The sequence below is a fragment of the Fundulus heteroclitus genome, chromosome 1, assembly GCF_011125445.2.
Source record: "Fundulus heteroclitus isolate FHET01 chromosome 1, MU-UCD_Fhet_4.1, whole genome shotgun sequence".
NCBI lineage: Eukaryota > Metazoa > Chordata > Actinopteri > Cyprinodontiformes > Fundulidae > Fundulus > Fundulus heteroclitus.
The window spans coordinates 24,721,032-24,740,803 of NC_046361.1; the positions used below are offsets into that span (position 1 = coordinate 24,721,032).

The 19,772-nt window shown below is 37.1% G+C and overlaps 1 protein-coding gene across 8 annotated transcripts in view; it reads right to left on the reverse strand.

The window, feature by feature from the left end:
* Positions 1 to 872: 872 nt before the first annotated feature.
* Positions 873 to 19,772, reverse strand: part of LOC105935881 (cyclin-dependent kinase 17) — a 59,139-nt gene continuing 40,239 nt past the window's right edge. For 4 of the 8 annotated variants that reach the window (XM_012876482.3, XM_036138562.1, XM_036138551.1 and 1 more), the window contains 14 exons: positions 18,273 to 18,398; positions 11,967 to 12,023; positions 11,766 to 11,880; positions 11,513 to 11,607; positions 11,371 to 11,433; positions 10,890 to 11,013; positions 10,168 to 10,288; positions 9,382 to 9,479; positions 9,168 to 9,273; positions 8,962 to 9,004; positions 8,770 to 8,860; positions 8,613 to 8,690; positions 6,666 to 6,787; positions 873 to 3,795 (listed from right to left, as the gene is read on the reverse strand). In XM_012876482.3, the coding sequence (XP_012731936.2) occupies positions 6,684 to 6,787; positions 8,613 to 8,690; positions 8,770 to 8,860; positions 8,962 to 9,004; positions 9,168 to 9,273; positions 9,382 to 9,479; positions 10,168 to 10,288; positions 10,890 to 11,013; positions 11,371 to 11,433; positions 11,513 to 11,607; positions 11,766 to 11,880; positions 11,967 to 12,023; positions 18,273 to 18,398 (1,221 nt within the window). In that variant the 3' untranslated portion in view covers positions 873 to 3,795; positions 6,666 to 6,683. Of the gene's footprint in view, positions 3,796 to 6,202; positions 6,250 to 6,665; positions 6,788 to 8,612; positions 8,691 to 8,769; positions 8,861 to 8,961; positions 9,005 to 9,167; positions 9,274 to 9,381; positions 9,480 to 10,167; positions 10,289 to 10,889; positions 11,014 to 11,370; positions 11,434 to 11,512; positions 11,608 to 11,765; positions 11,881 to 11,966; positions 12,024 to 18,272; positions 18,399 to 19,772 lie in introns of those variants that run through there. The other 4 variants (XM_012876483.3, XM_021323540.2, XM_036138542.1 and 1 more) reach the window with 3 other exon arrangements.

Genomic DNA, 19,772 nt, shown 5'->3' on the forward strand with positions numbered 1-19,772 from the left:
TATTTCTCTGTGCTTTGTTGCAGGGTGTATTTTATACATTGTCTGAGTCTTAAATGTTTTTCTGTGAAATTTCTTGGTGTCTTTAGATGCGTTGTTAAAGTACAGTTATTGTTAGTTTGTACCATTGTGTCCTGTCCTCACTGCTTAAGTAGAGAATGAGGTGGGTCTGGTTGCCTTGCGGTGTCAGGCCAGCTGTGCGTGACAGAAGGAGCCCCGTTTGTGCAATAAACTTTATGAAACGCATGATGGACAGCGTCTTGCTCAGGCACCGAGTGACGCACACATAAAATTAAATCAATCATTTTTTTCTTTTAAACATTTCAGATCTTCAATTCCAGAAACATTTATTTCAATCACTATGCTATTTGGCTTTTTTAACAAGTTTTAACGGCTGTAGAAAATAAAGTAACATGTTTCCTAAACAATTTTTATTTCAGAACACCACACTTTTCTGAACTTAAGATTTCTAAATTTGTTTTCAGTTTTTAAAAAATTCTGAATTTTGTGTAAACTTCAGAATTTATGTGTACTACGTAATATTTTACCTGCTTAGAGCTCATCAGTAGGTCGCAAAGACATCATGCAACGCAACTACGCTGCACTTCACTAACTTCACAATCTTTTTGTCTAGGTTGAATAAAGTTATAATTAAGAATATATACAGTATGTATAAATAAGATGTTCCAACCACTTTGGCTGATGTTATTCAATTTTAATAACATTCATCATGCTGAATAACTTTTGTCTCATTTATATGAAGTTTCACTTTGATTTTTTTTGGGTTTAGAGTGTTGAACTGGATAATAAAACCAATAAAACCTTTATCAATTCAGGAAGTCACGTTTTACCTTCTCAAATAAACACGTATGCAGTCAATTTCCATGGCTTTTTATTGATTACAGAAATATTGCTAAGACTTTTAATAAAGAAAAGCAAAAAAAAAAAAAAAAAGGAGAAAAATCTAGAATGTGAATAGCTGTATCAAACCTGTACATTTCTGTATATACAGAGTGAGGGATCATCTATGTACATGCTACATACGGTCACACTCTAGGAAAATAAGTAGTCCTTATTACAGGCAGAGGCATGGGATCAATTGACTTGAAAATGCAGAAATGACCTGAGGTCAGAGTCGGAAGCAGATGAAACCCTGTCGTACACTGACAGGCCTTCTGACCGGATACAGTACATGTTGCTATGTCAGCTAATTGCCGTGGAAAAACAGTTGTGTGCTCGGGAGGAGTGACTATGGTTGTCCAGGCTCTGGCAGCACGGAATACCAAAACGGATGAAGGAAAGAATGCAGCGCCCTCCACACTTATTGGCACCAAGTAAAAAAAAATGGAAAAACTGAGATGATTAAAGTAAATATTTTTTTTATTATTATTGCAAGGACATAATGTCTAAATGAAAAATCTGCAGCAGCTCTCCAATAGAGAGTTTTAGAGATTATGTTATCTCCCTTAATATCGATCTTGCTGTGTCTTGTGACAAGATGAACTCTGGTCCTTGTTTGTAATTTTCAGTTGTTTAATGAATAAACACCGTTAGAGTAATTTCTCTTACCTAAATGACATTATCTTGTGTTTCACATTTTTGAAAAGTGGCTAAGGGGGCCTGTGTCACCTTATATTTATAGCTCATGGAAACAGGACATCACAGATTAACAATTACTATAATTAACTTAAAAAGTGAAAAGTTGTTCCATTTACATTTTACTCATTGAAATTGCCAATATGTTTTTATATTTATTTTTGTGGGGAGTAATAAAAAATGTTTCGTCTTTCCACTAAATATGATAAATATATGATAAATAAAAAATTCTACATTTTCCAAATTTCTGAAAGATTTAATCACTGTAATAAAGACGAACATATTTGCTGTATTTTAATTAATTTTTTTATTGATTTTTCTTTTCACACATCTTTAACGAGGGGGTGGCAGGACATATGGAGGGCGCTGTGTGTTTGAGTGCCTGATTACTGTTTCTGCTGACTTAGATTTGTCATACAACACATCTGGTCCCAGTCAGGGCTTCACGGTTATTTTACACTGTGTTGTCCTTTTTATTGGGTTGTTTTTGGTACAGTCGTTAGGTTCATATTATGTGTTGTGTGGTGTAATAATCATGTCATAAAATTATGTCCCATGCAGCACTTGGAGGTATTCCTCTTCCTGCAGCAGCTATTCCACATACCAACATAAAAACACGTGTTTAATACAGAAAACATGCTTAAAAAGATGACGAGAAAGGACATAATGTAAGGTAGCGTCCAAACAACAGACTGAAATTCTTTAAATACAATATAAACCAGCATTGCAAAGGACTTCAGACCATGATTTGCTCTACTGGGGGGAGACACGCGATCACCTGCACCTCACAGCATCCACTGAAACAAAACAAGCAAAAAGTCCTGAGCTCAAGGAATGTGCAACATGCCCCCAGCTAATCACCCACTGTTAAGACTGAGAACGGCATCCTGGAATAATCATTGTTTCTTCTGAAAAAGTAAATCTCATGATCATATATACAGATTTATTTTATTTAAAAAAAAAAGTAAAATAGTAAAAAAAATAAAAGAAACAAATGAAAAGCACATAAGGTTTGACAAAAGATTAGTTTCTTAAGGATCTACTCATGAGTTAGAGGTAAAATCAGATACAAAGAGGACAGTTTAACATCAACAACTGCACATGACACAACAAATAACTTCTCAGTCAAGGCAAAAAAAGGATGAGGGGAGGGGTTTCCTGGAATCAGCAGGTGAGGATTTGTACACTTCCTTTACCTCTTCAGTGTTATCCTTCTCAAGAAAACAGCGTACTGTTCTTTACAGCATCGAGGGAATGCAGCGTGTTTTCAAATATAGAGTAGTGAAATAGTGCAAAACAACATCTTATCCATGTCCTATGATTTTAGTGGGTTCGTTTTTGGTTTTTCAATTGATTCTTGTTCAGTCATGTACGTGGCATCCTACTCTGCTGGAGCGACTGATGAGGTAACAGAAACAGCCAACCTGACCTCTGCTAGGCCATAAGGTGCAAATGTTATCTCTGTAAACTCCATTGTCCACACACTCGCCATTTTCAAGTGAGTCATCAGTGTGAGTCAGTGTGTTTTAAGATAGATATTTTAAAAAAAAAAAACAAAAAAAATAAACAGAAAGATCATTTAAGGGGTTAGGTCAAGGTTTAGGGTTGAGGTGCAATGCTTTAGAGTTTGGATTCAGGCTGAGGTGTGCTATGAAAAAAGCAAGAGTTCTACAGCTTAGTCTATGTACAGCAATAATTTGAACAGAGAGTGGACACCTCTGACTCTTTGCTTTTGATTCATCTTCACTTTGACTCCTTCCTAGAGCTCACTGATACAGCAAGTTCTGTTTCAAATCTGAGTCAGCTCACATCATAACGCTGCCCTCTTCTGGACAGCAGTGGTAGTAGCAGCAAGGAGAACCATATATTCCCCCACTTTTCTTCCAGCATCACACTTTTTTTTTGTAATTACTATTTTCATCTTAACGTGTTGAACTGAGTCTTTATCTATAAGTTAGAAATCTTCAGCCATGGTTTTGTGTGGTTTTGTTATCACATTTCCTGCATGAGTGTGCATGTGTATGTCTCTTTTCCTCTAGTAGGAGTGTGTGACTTTATGTGGCATGGTGTGCGTTGCTCCTTCAGAATGCGTGTGGCGGGGTCGGGGTTTTGATGAGACGGCTCCACGTGTCACTGTCCTCCGCATCTCACCGCCACACAAGCACTAAAACAACACACTCTGCCTCCTGTTCTTCCCCTGGCCTGAGGGAGACACAGACAGACAGAAGAGAGGGATTGATAAAAAAAAACACTGGATTAATGTTTTGACAAACAAACCACACTGCAAGTTTGCAAATTTCCCTTTAAGTCAGCAATCACACCACTATAAGGATTTTAAAGATTAATTTAGCAAACCATTTCAATTTAAAACATTTTTAAATCCCACTGGAAGGCTCATTATTCTGATTTCAGAACGCCATCACTTCCCAGTTTTTCATATTTGAATTTACAATATTGTAAAAACAACATCATTCAAGTTGTATCTCCTAAAAAAAAAAAATCAGTTGAACGAGTGATTGTCAAAACTTTATCTTGACAATTGCTGACCTTTTCTGGGAGATACCACAAGGCTTCATTCTTGGACTTCTTTTTTTTATTGCAACCGTTTTCGTTTATCAATTTGAAAATCACTGCCAAGTCTATTTTCCACTCTAGATTGTTTTGTCCAGCCTTGAATGCCCTTGTGACATCAGGGGATTGATGGCACTTAATTTTAACAAGAAACAGAAAACTCAAGTCATGCTGTATAGGCCAAGCAGGAACCAGCTGGACCCCCTTATTGACCTTTCATTTCAGACCTCATATGGGAAAGTCTATATTTCAAATCTAGGTGTAATAATGGACCATTCTCCCAAAGGTGATAATCGGGTAAACACAGAGGTAGAATATTTCTTTTTACAGCTGAAGTGATTAAGAAGGATCAAGCTTAGTTTCCCTAAAAGAAAGCTTGAAACAGCAATCCTTGCTTAGCCCTGTGTTTTAGAAAGAGTGGTGCAGTAAAAAGAAATATATTGTAGGTAATTATATACAAATACGTTCTAGAAATACATTACATTGGTGTCTTAAATAGTCATCACTCAATTACCATAGTAATTTTGTTCATATTGTAAAATATTTAAATTATCTTATACTATATAAACATGTTGTTGCCATCCCAGTCATATGCACTAACTGTATAGCATTAATACAGAATAGTGTCAACAAAAGCTGCTAACTTTATATTTGACTGCTTTCTTTGAAGTGTACCTTGTAAAATGGTAACCATTCATTTGTGTTTATTAAAGATTTTCCATTACAAAACATCAGTAATAAAACTAGACTTTCCACCGGTTTTTAACCCGGCTACTCGAGTTTGCTCAATACTTAAAAAAAAAAAAAAAAAAAAAGAGCAGTGATCATTCTAGGGGGAAAAAACTGGATCATATAAAGGTGACAAACTCTTGTTTACTTCAATCCAAATGTAGGAAATTGAAAAATGGCTAAATGCTGCCAAAACAAAACCTCACAATGGAAAGCAGACACAGTGCTTTGCAAAGGTAGGAACTTTGAACCGAGGAGAAAATTATCCATGATTCGTATTTATGAAATGATAAATACTCTAAAATCTCCAAACAGAATCCAGTGCAACCAACTGCATTTCAAAGTTTTGAAGTAGTGTGTCTGCAATCAAATCTGTGTTAAAGCTTCAGTATTTTGACAAAGGTGAGCAAACTGCATCAAGATGACAAAGGAGCACGCCAGAGAGGTCAGGCATAAAGTTTAAAGCAGGTTTAGTTTATGAAAAATATTTCACTATTTGAAAAGAGTATTCGTGAATACATCATCTGAGAATGGAAATTGTTTAATAAAACGGCAAACCTACAAAGACAACGCTGGTAATACCAGCCTTGTAATAAAAATGATACATCCATATGCTGATTGCCAAAAGAAATGCAAGAGACACAGCAAACGTGGAAGAAGACACCATGTGTGACAGAAAAATAAACCCTGATAAGAATGAGAGCTCTAACATCATTCTGTGGTAAAGCTGGGCTTGGAGGAACTATGGGAAGAGACCTAAGGCTGGGATCTAAGTTCATCATCCTGCAGGACACAAGTCCAGACCTGAGTCCAAGTCAGAATTTTTCACAAGACTTAAACTATTGTTCACAGCTCTCCATCCAATCCGACTGCAATTGAGCTATTTAGCAAAGAAAAAATGGGCAAAGATATAATGTCCAAAGGTGGTTCTGTGAACAAGCAACTTGCTAAATGCAAATGTTTACTTTTCAGATTTTAGCTGAAAAAAATTATAGAAATAAAAAAAGTATAATTTTCCATCCTCTTTAGAATTATGCTCTCCCTACAAAGACTTTGAAATCTGTGGTTGCAATCTGAGTAAATGTGGAAAAGTTCAAAGGGTATATATACTTTTGCAAAGCATTGTACTTAGCATACATGCATTACATCCACGGCAAAGAAAAGTCACTCTGTTATTATTGTCATAGTTTGCTCATAGAGTTGCTCATACTTACCAAACGTTGTTAAACACAGCAATAAAACAGTAAAACACACATTTCCATGCTGTTAAAAACAAGACAAATCCACTCGTTCTAAAATCTAAACTCACAGACTGCCGAATATGCTACATCTCCCGCTGAAGAAACCTAAACAGGACTGCAAATGAAAACAGTCAAGCAACACCCTGATCACTGATTAGTCTTTTTATACCGTGGCTTCACTGGATCCTGAAATAAACACTGCGTGTGGCTCAAAAGGGAGACACATTAAAGAGGAAGCTGAGATGATGCTTCTAGATTCAGAGCAAAATAGAGGAGAGAGGGGAAGTAAAATGGCGGAAGAAAACCTCTTTCAAGAAAACAAAAAGGTGAAACTTTAAGGTGATCAACAGCTCAGAGAATGGAATTGGGGAACAAAAATATGATGGAAAACAGTGATGCAGTGTGGTGTAAGGTGCACATGAAGTAGATATGCAACAAAGACAAGGTGCCGCAGGAAGAAGAAATGCAAAACAGTAACAGGAGAAGGGTAAGTGAATAGAAGACAGTCTGAGAGAAAGAGACAGTATTTACCAGATTGTTAGGGCCCAGTCAGCCAGTGGAAGTGGAGGAGAGATTGTGACTCTGAGCCCTGGGATTGGCTGCCTCTCTCTGGAAGTACTGCGAGGGTGCAGAGCCTAGCTTATGGGCCACCGCTTTTTTAAGGGACAGGGAACAGGGAAGGTTGGGAATATTGAGGTGTTACGGAGGAGTTTGAGGCAGGAACACAAGGGAGATTAGAGAAAGGGTTAAGGAAAAGATGAACAGAGCAGAAGAAGAGCGCATGGGTACCAAAGAGAAAAGACAGTTTACTTGAACAGGACAGAAACGGTAAAAAGAGACACACAAACAGAGACTGAGACTAAAGGACAGAAAGACTGGAGAAAATTAAAGCGAATGTTGGAGGCATTAGAAAAGTAAATGAATCAATAACACAACTTTGGTAATGTGTTTGAATGTAGTAGTTTGTTCATCTATTATCAGCGATTAGGTTTTTGGAAGTTTAATTAAGAAAATAATTGAAAAGTAGACAATGTAAGCAATCAAAACTAGCAGAAATATTGGACTAATTTTGTTTAAAGCACAGGGACAGTAATCTAATAAAAAAAGGATTTTATTTCCTGGTAGAGGGATGAAAGAAAAGGATAATTTATTTCATTGGATAAAAGGTTTCATTTAATGGCAACAAATCCCTTTGGACAATTAAAGGTTTTTTAATATCCAACTTAATGGAACAAATTTGAACACAGCAGATGCCAACACAGCTTCACTCCCACTGCAAAAATTAGGGCCAGAAAATAACAGAAAAACACACAACCCTCCAATGGATACCACTCGCAGGATTTTTGTCTCATTAAGCTTTTTATCTGAAGGATTTTTTAGCAAGATTTATAAGATGTGGGGTAGCAAGGACTAATTGGCAAGACAGTTTCAATGCCTTGCAGAAGCATTCATGTCATTGGAACTTTTTCACACTTTGTCACATTACAACCACAAGCATCAGTTTATTTAAAGTAGCACAAAGTAGGGGACATTTTTTAAGTGGAAGGAAAATTATACATTGTGTAATATTAGCTTTTTTAGTTGCACTTAATTTTATTTAGAAACATTTGATTGAAAGAGGGCTAACTAATGTATGCACACATCACACTTTTTAGAACACACTTTTTAAAATATAAATTCATTTTATTCTCCCTCCACTTCATAATTATGTACTACTCTGTGTTGGTCTTCCACCTAAACTTCAAATAGAATGCATTAAAGTTTGTGGTTGTAAACATGATTAAAAAAAGTAACAACACAAGGGGTTTGGCTACTTGTGCAAGGCACTGGAACAGATTGTCCGCCAAAAATAACTGACTATATGAAATCCCACATGTAATAAAATGGGATTCATGATATGCAAAATAAAAATTGTGTTAAAAAAAAATTTACGAAGAAAGTACAGCTGAGGCTACTGACCAAGCCTTTACATTTACTCAGTCACAATCCCAGCTCTGACTAGGACTTAATAATTAGCCTCCATCTAGATAGACAGAAGATCAATCACTAAGGTTATGGCAATGAATGTATGACAGGATATGAATCTGACAACTATATATCTCAATCCTACATGTATAGCAATGCAAGATAAATGTCAAGTTATCATCAAAGTCTAGACAAAAGCCAGGATTGTTAGAATTTGAGTTGTAGAGGACTAAATTCACAGTAACTGTCAAAGTAATAATACCCATTGCACCTATTTTGCTGTATGACTGATAAATATTGACAATTAGGGTTTGGAGAATGGAACTCATGAAGAAGAAAACTGTTTTGCGACATGACTGCAAAGTGTTTGGAGACACAACATTAAGGCAACACGTACAGAAAAGCGGGAAAGCGTAGAGGGAGAAAGACAGGGAACACGTCCTGTTGTCCTAATTAAGTAAAGGAGTCCTAAATCTTTTTCTTTCCTCCCTTAGTTTATTATGGGGGACTTACTTGACTCCGGGTGAATTGAGGACCTCTTCCCTGGATCTCTATGCAATTGGATGCCTTTTACAGAGAAGATGGAAGCAGCTAAAAACACAAATACACAGAAATGATGAGACAGTTTCCACTTTAAGGTAATTATTCAGTTCATAGTATTAGCACTCACTGTCGGGCAGCGATTGAACGTGCTCCCCTAGAGTCCTGAAATACGAGTGTCTTAGAGCCTCTTCAGCAGATACACGATCCTTTGCTTCAAACTAGAGATAAAAAGACAAAGATGTTAATTATTTATCGCGTTCTTGCGACTTCTTTTACTCTGAGGTTCTCCTCATTATTAATAAACAGAAAGGTACTTCACCTGTAAGAGCTTCAGCAACAAGTCCAGACCATCGCTGTCTATCCTGTGACACAGAGAGGAAAAGTGGTTCAGAAGAAGAATGAGTGGAGTGATTAAATCTGTACAGATAAGCCTAATTATTATGCCCTTTTAAAGAAAAATTACACTTAATAATTTTATGGTTAAAATATCACATGAACTTGAACTACAAACAGAGCACTTTGTACCTGGGTGCATGGTTGACAATGGGTTCTGCATGGTAGCGGGGGAAATTGTACGTTTTAAACTCTTCACTTGTAGCGATCCCGGGCCAAGTCTCTTCGGTGGGAGTACCTGTTTGGGGAAAGTAAAGAGGAATGGTTGAGATCAAATGCACAAAAACACATAAGCAGGACGGGTCTGCACAGAGCAAACACTCGTCCGGATCTGAGGATTTCCCACCAAGAATGCGAAATATGAGGTGCAGTTCATCCTCCACAGTTGACCCAGGGAAGAGAGGCCTGCCTGTGATCATTTCATAGAAGATGCAGCCGACACCCCTGGATGAGTAAGATAAAATGATGCAGGTAAAAATTAGAGCACGCAAACCGAAACAAACCAAACGTCACACGAGACAGCATGAAAATGTTAGGTGGGACAATTTTGTTTTAGTATTATTAAACCATTGCGAACTGACTTTATTAGATTATTATTAGAAATCCTGCAGAAAAAAAAGCCTATAAGGAACACAGTCATTCTCTGGATGGAAATGCCAAAGGAGAAGAGTTCATTAATGTTTGCATCATTGCAAAAGCTGTTTAAACAGACCTGAAAGCCTTATGAATCTTACATAATGCAATTGACTGCTGAGCGTGTTATTTTGCAACTTTTTGTAGCCTTTGTCTGTTCACAAGCACTGCGCTTCCAAACAATACAGCCTTACAATGCATCAGGGTAAAGATGTGCAACATCAACAGGAGGAGTGATGAACCTTAGATTTTGATACCAAATATGTCTACGTGCGCATCGAGTATTTGATATGAACAATGAATTTAAGGTAACCAAAAATCAATACTAATAAAACACACGTGAATGAGAAAAGTTTCCTATTTCAGCCACGTTTTCAAAACTTTAAGCCTTTAAAAAGCTTGAAATTGTTTGGCATTAGAAACAAAACAAGCATAAAAAGACATGATAAACAGCAGTATTGATTATGTCTGTATTTGTTGAGCTTATATAGTTTCTCACCACATATCAATAGGTGTGGAGTACTCAGTCGAGCCCAGGAGAACATCTGGGGGCCGGTACCATAATGTCACCACTTCATTTGAGTACGTCTTTGTGGGGACAGACTTTGCCCGAGCCAAACCTAAATAAAAACACAATTTTTAAAACATGTTAGCACAATTCACAAAAACAATGTTAATTAAGATATGTAGCGACCTTAATACAATTACTTTAAATAAGATTCCAGTTGTAACTATTTGGAGATTACTTCCAACAAATGTCCTTTAAGTCAGTATGTTATCGTTCATGTTATGCCATAGGAGGGCAGTGTTGGGTAGTTTTCTACAAGCAATTCCTTCTGAACATGGAGGACGTGAAGATACTGTAGAGGGCTGTGTTTGGGCTAACCAACTTGTCATATTAAGAAGTCCAAATTGGACTTTTCACAATAATAGTTCCAATTGTAATCTTGCAAATCATATCACCATGAAACATGGTTATTGCATCTCAATAACAAAATGTACTAATTAAGTGCAGCATTTGTTATCCTACATAGGAAGTTCAAAATTTCCAGCCACTATTCTTCACTTTTGACATTAACATTCCGGCAAAAAAATATTGGAATTACCTCTGGCAATTTAATAAAGTTACATGCGAAAATTTTATTTGAGGACTTTTCAGAAGTAAAAGTGCCGTGAGGTGAAACAGGGAGAGACCATATAGTTAGTTAGAAGATGCCTCACCAAAATCTGCCAGTTTGAGCTCTCCTTTATCATTGATGAGTAAGTTCTGGGGTTTAAGGTCTCTGTGGAGAACCTTCCTTTTGTGGCAGTAGGCTAGACCTCTGAGAAGCTGGAACAAGAAGATCTGAAGAGGCAGCAAAAGAGCATTTGACTTAATGGTGTTAGAAAAACAATCTTTTTAAGGCACAGCACAAAACGCTTGCACCGAGTGCCATTATTGCGATAAACACCGGCAGGTATCATTGCAACAGAGTCTTCAAGAAGCAAGTAATAATTTAAGTACAAATTAATGTCATTAATTTGAAACACTAGTTTATGTCACTATATTAGTAAGTTTTGTCCTTTACCTGTCATTTACACTATCATGGTAAAACCCCTGCTAACAAAAAGAAAGCTATCTTCCTTCAGTAACAGAAACATATGTTGTGGGTTTTGTTTTTATACTTTTCTGTACTGATCAGATGCAAAACTTGGAATTTACCTTCACGTTGTGAATACTCATTATGCTCCCACAGTCATCCATATATTGCTTGAGGTCTTTTTCCTGTTGTGATATACAAAGGGGTTACGAACATTACTGTATTTAAAATGTACAAACTCTTTAGGCGTTAGGAGACACTTACCAGGTACTCAAACACCAGAGTCAGGCACTTTTCAGTGTGGATGATGTCATGGAGAGTGACAATATTGGCATGTTTCAAGTCTTTCAGTAGAGACACTAAAGAGTGGAAACAAAATGCATCTTAAAAACCTCCGCTCAAATCTCTTTTAGAAAACAATGTTTCATTTTCCTATACCTTTCTCCTGACATACATTATGTATCGTATAATTTTTTATGCTGAGGGTAGCATGAAATTTTCGACTGGAGTGCAGTACCTTCTCTTATGGCTGTGCAGGGTGCGCCCTCCTCGTGCTCCAAGCGTATCTCTTTCAGAGCTACCAAATTATCAGTCAGCTTGCTTCGGCCTTTAAACACTGTGGCGTAGGTGCCCTGCACAGATGGAAAGCATGTGAGTGCATTTTGTGAAATCAAAAAAGCCGACTATTGATCGAACTCATTTTCATTATTGATCTAACCTCGCCCAGCTTGTCCAGTTTGATGTACGTCTCAAGTTTCCCAAAGCCAATTTCAGACTACAGGAGGACAGAAAACATGGGTTAAGTCAGGCCGGTTCACTGGATCTTGTCACATTGTCACTGTGCCAGTTCGGATTCGTTTTCAGCACAGCTTATTTGTCGGTAAAGGCAGCCTTTAGCAGTTCATTAAGCTAATTATCTCTTAAATTCCTCCGTGTCATGGTTGCTGGAACTATAATTCTGCTATATCTTACTTGTGGAAGGAATCTGAGTCACCTAGCCCTACTTTTTTGTGCCTAAATAAAAGCTCAACTTCTACAGGACCTGAGATCAACAGAAAATTATATTTCAGCAATATTAAAGAGATTTGTCAAACTAAAGATTCCCTGGACACTTTATTGCTAGTACTCGGTTGGAACCCTTTGTTTCAACTGCCTTAATTCTTCATGGCAAAGTGAATTGTTCTACTAGAAGAAGCAATGAAAGGAAGGCTACCACTGTGGTCTTAAAGTGATAAATATGATCAGCAACTATGTTCAGGTAAGCTGCGGCGTTTAAACTACACTTAGTTGGTACTAAGGGGACATGGTATGCCAAGAAAAGATCCTCCTCACCACTACACCGCTAGTCTGAATCATTGATACAAGGCAGGATGCTTTCATGTCGTTTACCAGGAATTAATGCCGTGCCATCTCAATGCCACAGCTGAAATCAAAATGCATTAGACCAGGCACAGTTTTCCAATCTGTTATCATCCACAGAAGTACTGCTACTATTCTCTGTACAGCATGATGATGGTTGAGTTTGAAAATCTTAGTAGATCATCAGTTTCTGAAATACTCAGATCAGTCTGTCTAGTATAAACAACCATGTCTTTCTTCACCATTATGACGCTCAGCTTCAGCTTCAGCGAGCCAACTTCACCATGTCTAGTGGCCTACATGCATTAAGTTGCAGACACACTGTATGATTGTCTGTTTCGCCATGTGCGTGAAAAAGCAATTGAACAAATGTACCTGTTAAATTTTCCAGAAAGCGTAAGTGTATTTATTCTAACACGCCTTTTGTCAGTCTTTTATATTTTAGAACAAGATCAGGTCTTCAGGCCTCACTTCTTTTTAGCTGAACAGATGCAGAAAAAAATACATTACACTATATAGATACATGTTTTCAGAACTTCATAAAATTTAATTTTCACAAACAACAACACCAAAAAGAAGATGAGAGGACTGGCACTGCATCTTTAACTTTAAAGATTTCTATAGAGACTGACAGGGTAATTTCCCCCATCTGAATAAACTCTGGATTAATCCTGTCTTTAGTTAATATCCAACAGGTTCGACTGTCACTGTATGTCACCTCTGGGTTTCCAGGGCATGAATTAATAATGGACGAAGCTAGATCAAGCTGTGACAGCCACAGGTCTGTCAGGGTGTATCCCTCTGTCTCTTGTGCTTGGTTATCTGTTGACTATAACTAGACTTTCTGAACCTATGAGTTTTGACTCTAAGCAAGCAAATTCTCTCTTTGAGTGTTGAACATCCTCTGAGAATTTGCTGCTGACTAAGGCTGCACAATATTAGAAAATCTTAAAACGGCAATAATATTGATAAATATTGCAATGAAGATATAAGTTGTGATATACGCCTATGTTCTTCTTTCCTCTCTTTCTCGTCTGTGCTTCCATCACTCTGTGACCTTTAGCATTTTGAGCAACATCATTTGTGTCCAGTGTGAACTTCTGCTGCCACCAAACTCTGTCCAACTGGCTAAACATTACATAAGCATGTAAAACTGAGGTTCTGGACACGTGGTATACATTAGCAAACAACCATTGCACTCCAAACAGTCCTTTGCAATATGAATAGTGCACACACTGATATTGTGGTGGTAAACTTTTGTGCTCTATATTTTGCAGCCCTACTACTGGAATACTTTTTACCCCTCCCTGACTCCTGTGATGAATTACAGTGGAGACTGTGAGACAGGAGTTCACTTCCAACACCAGTGTCTGACCTCACAAATGCACTCCTCAAATGTACATTCCCATAAACACACTCCTGAACCTTATGGAAAGATTTTCCAAAAGAGTTTAAGCTGTTTTTAGGTGCGAAGGCTTCTTATAAAACCTTGTGGATTAAGGATGAGATGTGAGTCAGGTTCCAGTGAATGTAAGCACAATTGACCGAATACTTTAGGCAGTATAGTGTATCTGCCACTGTCAAGAAAAAGAAGAATAGGACAAACTTTGGTGTCTGAAATGTTAATGCTGAATGAGTTGCAATGCATGTGAAATGTAGCATATTGTTTTACGTTGTTTCTAAGATCTAGACTTGTCAGACGTTTATGCCATTGATTTTAATGTTTTTAATTATTAGAACAACATCTCCGTCTGAGACTCTGTATTGGAAGAGGCCTATTCTGAGATTACAGATCGGCATCAGGGAGAAAAAAAAACAAACAGGTCTAGACATCTTTCTCTGTAGCCAACGATCGCATTTTCTAGCTTTAGTTATTATACACTATCAAATGAAATGACAAGTAGGCACAAAGAAAAACACGCTGCTCCTATCTCCCAGTCAGCAACAGTCGCTGTCAGAAACCATGCTTATACATGCCCTACCCTTTTAACCAAGTCATCTTCGGGTGCAAAGCTCATCCAAAAAGTGAAAAAAAAAAACTACATTATGACCTCAGTCTTACCCTATTCCAGCCCTATTTTATAAGTAAAAGAATATTAATACAAATAGTAAAAAAATCCACTATGCTTCTTGTCTCATTCAGGTGTCTCTAAAGAAATATCTCCCAATAAAGACTACGCTTTTTGTATGAAACCTAGTTTCTGAAAATGTTTTGCCCTCCGAGTACGTAATGCTTTGTGCACTTGCAAGCAGTATGTGAGTGAGTGTGTGTGTGAGTGTGGTTGCATATGCTTTCGATGGCAACGGGTTCATTTCTTTCTCAACGCTCCAGTGAGCTTACTCAGCAGAACTAGGTCAGAACAAGTTTTAGAGACAAAATTAAAGTAACAGGAACACAGGACGACGTGGATGTGCGTGGTTTGCATAAAGCTGTGCATAGACAGTCGAGACTGGCATATAGATGGACCTCAGGCAGGAAATGTGAGAGCTAAAATGTCTGCAGCTTTAATAAAAACGTGTACTGAGAAGAAAACTCCATTACTTCAACAAGATTTCATTTGCAATTACGGTTCTTTTATGTGCTGCTTGTAGGAAAGCTTAATGCTGTGAGAGAGACAGATTGAGAGTGTTTGAGTGGGAGAGAGAAAATGACAGTTATCTGCAAAGAGAAGTGGAGGATGGCAATGAGAGGTGGGAGTGAAGAAAAGGCCCTTTATTAACATGACGTGGCCAGGTCTCAGAGGTATAAGCAACCAAACCTGTAAACATGTTGAATTAAAGCTTTTATTCAAGTAACCACCCTGATATCGTAGAATAGTTTTAGAAATAAAGAATCAACTTCTAATCCATGTTATGGCTGTATCTTTTAGTTTTATTTTATCGAATGAAGGACAAATGGGTCAAGTTGTTTAAATTTGATCGTGGGGGGGGGGGGGGGGGGGGGGGTGTATGCTGCCCATACGATACAGTAACATTTATTGTCAACCTTGGCAGAAAACTTTAAGTCATCTTTTATTTCAGCAGCAAAATCTCAAATGACAATTTTAGTCTGAGCAGATTTTTTTTGTTGTTGTTGAAAAAACATCCCATGATAAAGAATATATATATTTTTAAATAAATTAGAAGTGCCATCATCATTTGGCACACCTAACATGTTCTATGAAATAAATGTGCTCTAACCGAACCATTTTGTTTAACTATAGTTTACTTTAAAGTTAATCAGAGTGTGTAGAAGCTTTAATTGGTAATCCACCTCATTCTGTTAGCCTGGGGTAAGAGTATAGCAAGATGGAGAGACAAATTTATTTTAGCCACTCTCAAAATGGAAAGGACAGGAGAACATGCCATTCAAATAAGGCATACTTTCATAATTCACAACATCGCTGTGAGAGCTATTCTCCTAAAACTGCTCATCTCTACAGCTGGCGCAATAAATAAAACATTTAAAGCAGCTACAAATGTGACAAAAAAGGAAAAGTAAGTACAAGTGGGCAGCAAAGCTCACAGAGAGCTGCAGGAAATAGTGGCAACTTGTGGTGTCCCCCTGACCTCCAAAAGGTTATACACTCTCCACATGCCAGTATGTTAGATAAGAGGCATGCCTGTTCTGTCCTACCATCTCATGGAGTGTGACCCACTACATGTGGCTCCAACTTTAAAAATATGAATGAATGTGTGCAAACGGATCCAAGTACGATGGAAGATCTATGATGCTGTGGGCCTGCTTCTTTGTCAAAGCCCCTGGGAATTTTAGTACAGTGCATAACAACATTGACTCTTTGAAATACCATAAGATTTCAAGTAAAAGCTCACTAGCTTCTAAAAGACAACTGAAAGCGGGGTCATCAATTGGTCCTTTAGCAGAAAGATCAGCTAAAACAAGATAAAAATGGTTCAACACAACTAAAATCAATCTTTTAATGCCTATTGCTTTTGAACAAGGCAATTTTTTACTTTGTAGAATAAATACACTCAAACTAAAGGTTTAATATTTCAAAATTTTTTTCAGTGGGAGATTATGTAGAGGAAGGAAACCTGAATTTTTTTTCAAGACTTGCTACCACTCTTAACCAGTTGCAATAGCTGTGGGAGTGCACGTTGAAATAAAACACCAAGTTATCTCTCAGCACCATGTAACACAGAATCTCCCTGCCCCGGTTTAAATTATTGATCATCTACGGGCAAAAGCTATGACCGAAAACTGATCCCAACCAAATTCACTTGCATTACACAGGAGACGGCTCTGTGATCAAAATACAACGTTTCAAATAAGGGTATCTGTTACGTGACACCAGACACATGGTGTCTGCCTTACGGTAACAGATGACAAGCACCCCAACAGCCCAACGACAATTACACCCATACTTGAAAACACAATAAAGGCTTGATTTAGAGTATGTGTTTATGTATAAAAGACCAATGATCAAGCTTTCATTGCACATTGCACAAGATCAGCAGTTGGGATAAAACTTTTTTTTTTTTTTTTTTTTAAACAGAGACATCAAAGTCTGTAAGACTTAACATTCCCCTCTCATCCCCTTTCTGTATTTTGTTTCCTCTTATCTTTGCTCAGTGGCTCACTTCAAGGTGTCCCGGAGTGAAATCCTATTCAGGAAAGGAGCTGCGGCAGATGAGTCTGACAGTGCTGCTGAATTATTGATTGATCTATTACATCACATACAGTTAACAACCCAGAGGAGCCACAGTTACACGCACAGGTAGATGAACCCAAAAAAAGTTCACATCCAAAACAGTCCAATTTTACAGCAAACTCTTGCTACTATGATCTCTCTCTACTCGCGATATTCACCTCCTGCAGGGCAGATTTTATTATTTTCCTGCAAACCTCACCTCAACTAGTCTTTTCTTTCATCTGTGCAAGAATCCGGCACAAAAGCTGCCTCGTTAAAATTGCTTAAAGGAAGGAGCCAAAGGCAGGGTAGTAGCCCAGTTTAATAATTACCGCAAATGGGATCGTTGGGGAACAAATCTTCTCAAATTTCAAGACATTTAGTAATCTGGTTTGAAGATATCCATCGGTGCAGTAGACTGAAATTGATTTAAAACACATCAAATGTGCGGTCAATAGGCTGAGTGAAACCCAGCGAGGAGCGAGGAGGGGAAACCTGAAAATGTTAACGATGGCAGAAGCATAATCTAATATAAAAACCAAGATGACAAGTACTAAAGGGATAAAAAGGCACAATGTATAGGAGCATTTTGCATATGAATACTTGTTTTTCTGTTCTTCCCATCATCCCTTGCTTTGTGCATCCAGCAGTGAACTCCTCCCCTCTAAAGCACCCCTCCCTTTATACCCACAATGCTCTTGTCCTGGATACATAATGCAGAATATCTCATTCATCCCCCCGCTGAGGCATTGTACATCCTGTAGCATAACTCAGTGTGTGTTTCAAACTGCGCTGCGCCTCTCTGCTTGCTTTCTGTGGTTATAACATAACAATGTTGGTCAACCATTACAGTGGCTCACAAACCCTTTGGAGTAGCAAATCTAACTTTATTTCCAAACAATACAGGATAATATGAAGCAGCTGACACCCGGGACAACCAACGACAATGTGTGAAGCTGGCATGTATGGACCTAAGAAGCCTCTTTTTATTTCATACACACAATAAAACGTATACAACAGTATTTTATACTGACCAGTGATGCGCGTCGAAGTCTGCGGCTCATGGGTTTGTCAAAAGGCGGGCTGTTCATGGCAAACTTCTCCAAGTAGCCCTCTGGCAGTCTGATATCAGCAGGGAGAGACAAGCGCTTGTTTATGTCCTGTGAAAAAAAAAAAAGAAAATACAAAAAGAGACAAAAAATTAAATTAAATTAAATAATTAAAATAACAAATTTATAACCTTGCAATAGTGCTTTTTGTTTTTACTGAAGAGTTTCCGTAAGGATTTGACTCCGATTACGCATTAAAACTAAAACTATGAAAACTCACAAACTATGGAATATTTTGAGCTACTTGAAATAAATAGTCAATCTTGAAATGAAGATGCAATATTCAGATTTCTGAATTAATCGTGGATGTTAACACATTACCAATAACAAAGAAAAACTTTTAATAAAAATTATAAAAACTACCATAGTGTACTTTTCTACAAGTGTACCATGTTGTCGTATAGGGATAAGAAAAATTGTACTTTAAAAAAATGTATAAAAAAAATAATTATAAAATGTATTTTGTGTTTGAAGTTTGAAAGGCTTAACCTTTTAAAAGCCAAAACAGGGATTGTCCCAATGATTATTATTATTATCATAATCAACAATAATAACAATATTAATAATAATTGAAAACTATCATGTTTGATAAATATGGTTAATATGAAGTTTACATTTGGGATTCATGAACTGGTCTTAAATGCTTTAAAAAAGGCTTTATCAAAAGAAAATAAGGGTTTCAAAGTTTATAGAAAGATTAGTTAAAAAACCTTAACAGAAACATTTTAAAGAAATTGCTGAATGCATGCCAACCACTGTAACAAATCAGAAAAGCACAGAGAAGGAATGTTATTCAGAGCATTTAGTACATCAGTAAAATTAAACTGAACCAAGATAAGATCTGTGCGTTTGGGTTTTGTAAACATTCCCCTTTTTTCTTTTATTAAAGAAGTAAACACAAGTTGATAAACTCCTGTTTTTTATCAGCACTGAAAAAAAAACAATCTCATTTGGACATTCATGGTTAAATAAAGGATAAATAAATAAATAAAATTGAGCAACATTGCATCACTGGTGTTTTAAATTGCCAAAAATTACACTCTTGAGCTAAACAAACATGTTTTATGAACTAACAAATGTTTGAACTAAACATTTCCTATTGTTTATAGATTTTAGTATGTTCTCATAATTGTTAAGGTGTTTTAATATTAACTAACAGTAGTTTTTTGGTAAATGTTACATCATGCTGTATTGTCTGTGTGCCTACCATTTGTCCTTTTACTTTACTATCAACCTGCCATGAGACTGCAGATAAAAATTAGCCCTTGTGGCAAAATCTGGTATATTTAAATGACATCTTAATGTACTCGTGTTGATTAATATGCAGTCCCTTATTAAATAAAATAAACACTGGTCAATTGTGATTTTCAGTATATTTGAGTATGACTTGTGGATTCCACTTTTGACCTATTAAGATTATTCCCC